The 7,344-nt window shown below is 38.5% G+C and overlaps 1 protein-coding gene across 1 annotated transcript; it reads left to right on the top strand.

Moving 5' to 3' along the window:
* The first annotated feature begins 4,335 nt into the window (after positions 1 to 4,335).
* Positions 4,336 to 7,041, top strand: LOC147624008 (fruit protein pKIWI502-like). The gene is made up of 7 exons (XM_086820690.1): positions 4,336 to 4,589; positions 4,779 to 5,283; positions 5,613 to 5,712; positions 5,808 to 5,873; positions 6,021 to 6,098; positions 6,195 to 6,276; positions 6,623 to 7,041. The coding sequence occupies exons 1-7, from the start codon at positions 4,445 to 4,447 to the stop codon at positions 6,724 to 6,726; spliced, it is 1,080 nt and encodes a 359-aa protein (XP_086676816.1). The 5' UTR covers positions 4,336 to 4,444; the 3' UTR covers positions 6,727 to 7,041.
* The last annotated feature ends 303 nt before the right edge of the window (positions 7,042 to 7,344 follow it).

Here is a 7,344-nt window from a genome sequence, read left to right as displayed (position 1 = left end):
TGCTCTAGGAGAGAGGAGATATAAACATATCACATTTTTTTGAATTAAAAAACCCAAACAATCAGGAAGAAATAGGCGCCTACCTCAAGTGTCTTCCTCTCCTTACCAAGGTGTCAAAAATGCATCATTACACCAAAATGTCTCATTTTTTAACTAATATACCTTATTTTTTAACTAATAAACCTTGTACTCAGTCAACTCTCATCTTATGTGAGCATTTACTCATTTTTAGATATTTTCTTTTATTTTTGAATTTATCTCATCCCAACACTTGGATTAATCCTATTGGCCCATTGGAACCTTAATTGAACCATAATCCAAAAAATTTCTGAAAATGTGGACCCTTAGGCTAAGGTCCCTTGTACACATTTTCAATTAATTCCTAATGCACATTGGAAAGTTCAATTTGAACTTCAGTTTCAGGAGAATCCATTTTAGACATTAGGAAAATTTTTGTATCCAAAGATATCTCAATTTTGAATTATCTCTCTCTAGGCATTTTCTCTCTCTAGGCCGAAACAGGGTAAAACAAGATCCTTTTTCCATTTTTGAGGGGGGGGGATGATTAGGAGAGACAGAAGAGGAGGTTCTTACACCTTTACATCTCAAAAGGTGGAGGGAGGAATCTTACACTAGTGTAAGGAACTAGAAGATAAGAAAGATATATTATAGAACAATTACATAGGGAATTGGCTAAGTATAACCATAATGATTGATATATTATGGAACAATTACATAGGGAATTGGCTAAGTATAACCATAATGATTGATTTTCAAATCTTTGCTTTCTTGTTTGGTATGATGTGTATCCATCACATCATTAAAGGAAAACTTGTTTTGTTTCTTAATTTCTTTTATTCATCAGTAAGTGATATTACCATGATGAACACATGCCATTATTGTGTTTGAACTAAGGGCATCATAACAATCTCTCTCTATCTCTCACACACGTGTAGATAGCTTGAAGAATCTTTGGTAGAATGGGGTAGCACTCTTGTTGCCCATTCTAGCAACAAGAATTTTTAAGATTACAGAGTTGATGTATCCCTTAGGCCCCAAGGGATATAATGAGGACATTAAAATTAGAGATTTAAAAAAAAATAAAGTAGCTAGGTAACCATGGAATCTGCTATAGTACCCAAGGGTTATACTGTGGCAAACATTAGGGGTTCAAAGAAGAAACAAAAGTTATAAGGCCTTAGTAAAACCATCAATGTCATAGTGAGACATGTAAGTGTAAATCTAAATATATATTAGGGGCAAATAGGCTTGAGAAACCTATATTAAAATATGAGAAAATTTTCAAAAAGAGTGGGATAATGGGGGGTGTGGCTATCGGTTACTTTTTTTTTCTTTTTGCTTTGTTGTCTTTTGTGTCTCAAAATTTAGGGAGGAAGGGAAATTTTTTTCCCCCTGTTTTATATTTGGTTGCCCAAAATTTAGGTTGGGCTATTGGTTTTTTCTCCACACATGAAGCACAGCACTGTAGTAACAACGAGACTGTAGCAACGAGCTATATAATAGTGTACGAGTCACTCTCTTGAATGCTACCTTAGGCTTGTGTTTACGCCACGGCAGTTCAATAACGTTGTGTCCTTTTGAAAATTTACCTTTTAAAAGATGATACGTAGTGTAAGAAAGTCCTTCACAAGATTCGATTCATATTGTTGCCCTTTAAATTCTAATTCTAGCCTTGAGTGTAGAACTTTACAAGGGTTATGAGAACGTGTCTGTCCTATCACCATCTTCATCAAGCAGCATCAAATCATGAGCAAGGAAAAATAAACCACGGGGATTTCACTACTAGCACTTGATTTTACTTCCAACTTAGGGGGTTAGTTATGAACTCTTTATCAATTTCCCCACAACCCCTCTCTCCAGTGTTAGAAATAAACTTTTTTCTAACCAGTGAAAAAAAGGATGACCTTCAAGACCAACCAGTTTTTCTTGGGAAAATGCATAGATTAATAGGTTTTATTCAAAGCTAGGCAGAATTATAATCGATTTTTGTTTCAATTTGAGTCGTGAAAAAACACTAAAAGATAATTTTTTTTGACACTGCCCCTCTCATTGAGTTTGTTAACTAGTATTTGAAAATTGTCGCAGTCTCGTCATCAGTGCTCAAATTTGAAGGGACTATGTGTGCATAGTTTTTGAAGGGCACTACAAGGATTTTTCTAAAAAATAATCTTTCTTTTAAAGGGTGTTTCTATCTTTGCCCCTCTATCGAAGGGTAAACCCCACTTTGAAGGTCTACAACCCCAAGATCATGACATCTTACTAAGATCATAGTAGCATGACATGTTCTCCACAATATATCACTACAATATGTTGATGAAGAGAATGCATTCAATAATGATTTGGGATACAACAAACTGGTGGGTATCTTCCCTTAGGAGATAACCCTGGTGCAAATACTTGCAATTGATTGGCACTGTATCTTTCTTGATGCATTTCACATATTTTTTTTGAGTGAAAGTATGGAGTCTTGCAATAATATTGTTATAGTTTTGGGATGTACAAACAATGGGTAATGTGTGCATATCATTAATGGTGGAAGAGTTTCATAATGGTTATTTGGATACTCTATTTGTTTTAAAGGAAAATATAGAATGGTGAATAGTTCTTACTCAGGTAATTTATTCAATCAAAAGGAAAACAAAAATGAATGAGGTTTACCAAGGAGAAATCTATAAAAATTGTTAGTAAAACCTATAATCTTTACTATCTAGTCAACAAAAATGAGGCCGACTCATGGCTTGAAAGAAATGGCAGTCTAGTGCATAATTTGTATCGGGGTCAAAATTAAGAAAAACCGACTGAGATTTTAAATAGCCTTTATTTTAAGGATTAATTTTTTATATATTTTAGTTATAAAACAGACACAAAGTCGAGATTTCGAAAACAAAAATGGGTTGGTTAAATTGAAGAGGATTTTACTATTTGTTTTCACTCAAATATCAAGTTTTCTTGTATAATTTGAATCGGACGTAAGTTTTCTTCTCAAAGTAATTTGAGCTCGCCTTCTCAAATGAACAAGATCTAGGTTAAATTGAACCTATCTTTTACTCAATCTTGGTCCCCGCTCTCTTTCACTTATCATTTGAGAATTGTGGTAATCTTTAACTAGTGTTGTTCAGAAATTACCTAAGCTAAGAAACATTCACCTTCAATTTCCTTAAATTTTGAATTTGAGGGTTCAAAAACTTAATTTTTTTGAGAGAGTTTAGTTATATACTACCCCAATTTCCTTATTGTTGTTTAAGGTTTTTAAATTCATCATTATTTTTAAAAGTTTTTTTTGAGCATGTGACTTTAACGTCCAAGACCCTCCCGAGTCCCAAGTCCCGACTTTCAAATCCCCACTCAACGAAATTTGAAGGCTGCGAAACGGCCTTGAAAGCCTTCAAGTGAAGGCCACCATGAAAAATAGGGTTTCAATAGAAGACCATGCAGAGTAAATTTTTTTGAATAATGGGTTACAAATGTTTTTGAATAATGGGTCAAAATTAAGAAAAACCGACTGAGATTTTAAATAGTCTTTATTTTAAGGATTAATTTTTCATATATTTTAGTTATAAAACAGACACAAAGTCGAGATTTCGAAAACAAAAATGGGATAGATTTTTAGGGTTGTCCGTACTTTGATTGTTTTTTTCGAGCACCGCGAGTCATGCATGACTCATGGGTCCGGTACCATGGGGTCTAGTGCGCACTAAAAACTTTTTCATCAACATCAATCGGGGTCTAGTACTCGTTGAAAACTTTTTTGTGAACTTGTCTAACAAAAACAGTTCGAACTGCGTTTGGTGTGTAGCCAAAGCATTTGTTTAGCTGTTTTCAGGGTACCTCATGGGACGTTGTAATTTCATCCTTTTTTTTTAAATATATTTACCTGTTTTTACGAAAAAAGACAAGGTGGGTCTTCATTAATAAAAATTGTTAATATGTAAGAAATTTGCGGGTTTTCAATATCCCATGAGCACCTCCAGGCACAGTGGTACCGTGCGATGTCCCTGGGGACTCAGAGTGACAGCAGGGACGCAGGTGGGTCTTCATTAATAAAAATCTTAATATGTAAGAAATTTGCGGGTTTGTAATTTTGTCTCTCTTAATTAATTCTTGCGCTTGTTGGTAAAAAATATATATATATATCACCTCCAGACACAGTGGTACCGTGCGGGTTTTCAATATCCCATGCGGGTTTTCAACAGTGGTACCGTGCGATGTCCCTGGGGACTCAGAGTGACTGCAGGGACGCACCTGCACGTTGTGCTTGTCTGGTAGCTGGCGTGCTTTTTTCAATCTAGCATGTGATGCTTATCCGGCAGGGGAGGAGGAGGACGCGCGGCCCGCTATATAACAAAGCACTCCCCACGCTCATCACACGCCGCGCTTTCTCTCTTCTGTAATTAACTTGCTTATACAGTGCCTCCTTCCTGTGATGGCATCTGCCACTATGGTTATGGCCCGTTCGCCATCCCTCCCCTCCTTCTCTTCTCGAAAACCTGCGCCATCGGCCACGGCCGCGGCTTCCCTAATCTCCTGCAGCACGTCCTCTGCCCTGCATCATCTTTCACTCTCCCAAGGTTAGGGAATTAACATTTTTTTTAAAAGTGAACCTTGCATCATCATGCATCCTTCTCAGGACAAGTTGATGGTGGTTAAATCTTACTATATAACGTTTTCACCTAAATGTATATAAAGGTTTCTTGCGCAATTTCAACTCCTCGAACTAATTCCAAATTATTGCGTTTTTTTTCTTCTTCTTTTCCCAGGATCTAGGCTAAATCGAACCTCTCTTTCCCTGAACCGTGGAGCAGCTGCTATTCCTTCCCAGTTATTACGTGGTCGGCCGAATTCCCGCAAGCTTGCCGTCGGCGTCGTCTCGGCTTCTTCCACTGGAACCGTTGTAGAGGTTTCTAAGGCGGCTCAAGAGAGCTATTACAACCTGGTTTTAAGCATCTCTTCCAGTTCAGAGGCGGCGACTTTCTATACCACGCCCGGTCAGTATGTTAACCTCCAGGTAGTCGGCAGTTCTCGCGATTCTGCCGCTTTTTTCATTGCCTCCCCCGTCACCATAAATCGTGCTGCTATCTGGCGCATGGAGTTCTTGATCCACGACGTCCCCGATTCAACCGCACGTGAGCTTATCAACACCGTCCCAGGTGATAAGGTTGAAATAACCACGTCAGAGTATTCCACCGGGTTCGATGTCAAGCAGCTATATCCCATTGCAGGCGCTGAGACAGTGTTAATGTTCGCTAGCGGCTATGGCATCGGGTATGTACGAATCATGTTCTGTTCACCTAATTTTCTTTGTGTAATGAGTTGCTACTAGCAACTGCGCCCCGCATGCATCAAAATTCCTTCATGCATCATGCGCGCGTAGTGCTCGACAAATCCGATTAGCATGATGGTCTGCATTTTTCCTAGTTGAAATTTAAAACTCCTGGTTGTAATTAATTCGCATGGTGCAGATGGCCGTGGATAGATCTCAAGCTAAGCTCCCTAGTTTGTCTGGTTTGGTTTTTCTGGATTGACGTCTGTAAACCCCCTAATGTGAGGCCTATATATCTGATGAGATGAGATGTTATTATTGGTCGCGACAGTGCCATTCGCGCATTCATAGAGACGGGATTTAAAGCAACAGAAAGATCGAATGTGACGTTGTATCATCTCTTTGGATCAAATGCTCAACAGCCATACACGGTGATCTCCCTTGTACCAGTTCGTCGATTTTGATTGGTGCCCACCATTAAATTTATATATATTCTGACTCGGATATAATTTGTGTGGGAGAGTAGAACAAGTATCAAGAGTGGGAGAAGCTTGGGGTGACGGTCGTGCCTTGCGGCCCCTCTGGCACACAGGTACGCTCTTTCATCAAAAGATATAGCATTCAAAGATATGTGAAGGTAGCGTTCACAGACAGATAGATATGTCAAGATCTGTACTCTTGGTGATGCAATGTGATGAGCCAGAAATAATGCTCTGTCAACGGTGACTCAATAATGCAGCCTGCAAAAATTCCATTAAAAATCCTGGAGCCGCTCAAAACTTGTGCGCTTTTGTGTGCGTCCAAAGGCGAGCAAGAGGTAGACTTTGTGCATTCTCTCACTTTGTTGTGGTGTTTGATGTTGTGAATACAACAACTAATAATAATGCATTTTGAGCGGCACCTCATCTTGCAGTTCTTCACAAAATATCTTCTTGGTCAAGGAGTGCCAAGCGAGAAGATTCTAACCGTTTTTGGGGGGTACGATCCGACACCAGGTGAGGTTTCTTGTCATCATTTGCAGATGAGGAGAAGTATGTGTATTTTCTCATTCTCTCTCTATTTTCTCATCCTCTCGCCCTACAGAGAGGGATTCACTGTCTATGATCTTGTCAATCTTCTTTAATATATGGAACATAGAGATCGCCCTTCTGATTTACTGATAGCATGGACCATTGCACTCTTTCTGATTTACTGATAGCATCGAACATTACATCAGTTGAATGCATGATTACGTTGTCTCATAGTCTTTTCCTGGATAGAAAGTAAAGTGTTGCATCAAGGCTTTTCTTGGCCTCTACGTCTAGCATTTGACTAACATGGGGCCTTATTTTCACATGACAGATGAAGCTGAAGTCAGTAAGGTGCTGAACAAGGCAGGCTATTATCCTAAGTTTCTTCACATGGGAGCTGAACATGTTCCCTGCAAGGTAGAGTTAGTTGCATGATCGATGACTCGGAATAAAACGGCCAAGCTTGACAATATGAGGAGGGACTAGCTATACCTAGCCTTGACAGTTAGGAGGGACCAGCTATACCTACCCTTGTCACATTCAGGCTACAATAATACCAGTTTCATTAATGAAAGTTCCAAGATTTAGATGTTTGAATCGTGTTGCTAATTTAGGTTAGGGCACTTTGTTTTCTAAGCGTTTTCTATAGGTTAAGCTCATTCCATCATCTTCATTCAAGTGTCTTTCTCATGAGAAGCTTTTTTAACTCATTCAAGCATCAACTGATCGGGTCTAGGAAACTCAAAACGAGCATGAGTTCAATCTCTTTCTATTGGCCTTAATTTGTTGAAGGCAGTAACGTACGTCTTCAAGAATCTGTTGACGAAGAACCCAAATGAACTTAAATTTTTTGATTAGAAATTAGTGTATAAAGGTTTCTGAGCGATGTATATTCTATGTAATTAAGGGTTTCCATGTAACCCATGTTTACTAGGTTTAAGGGTTTGCATATTGCATGACCACTTAATTGACTTCGTCATAATCAACAAATGTAGATAACATTTCCCTTTGCATCAAAATCTGAACTTTGCAAAGATGTAGAATAGGAGATTA

The sequence above is a fragment of the Cibotium barometz genome, chromosome 26 (assembly GCF_041138505.1).
Source record: "Cibotium barometz isolate CiBa-2024 chromosome 26, ASM4113850v1, whole genome shotgun sequence".
Classification (NCBI taxonomy): Eukaryota; Viridiplantae; Streptophyta; class Polypodiopsida; order Cyatheales; family Cibotiaceae; genus Cibotium; species Cibotium barometz.
Note: the sequence above shows the minus strand (reverse complement) of the source record. Positions and strands in the feature narration are given on the sequence as shown.

Coding starts and splice junctions, on each gene's coding strand:
- LOC147624008 (XM_086820690.1), top strand. CDS start 4,445: ATGGCATCTGCCACTATGGTTATGGCCCGTTCGCCATCCCTCCCCTCC. Junction 5,284..5,612: donor GCTAGCGGCTATGGCATCGG/GTATGTACGAAT, acceptor TGGTCGCGACAG/TGCCATTCGCGCATTCATAG. Junction 6,099..6,194: donor CGTCCAAAGGCGAGCAAGAG/GTAGACTTTGTG, acceptor CTCATCTTGCAG/TTCTTCACAAAATATCTTCT.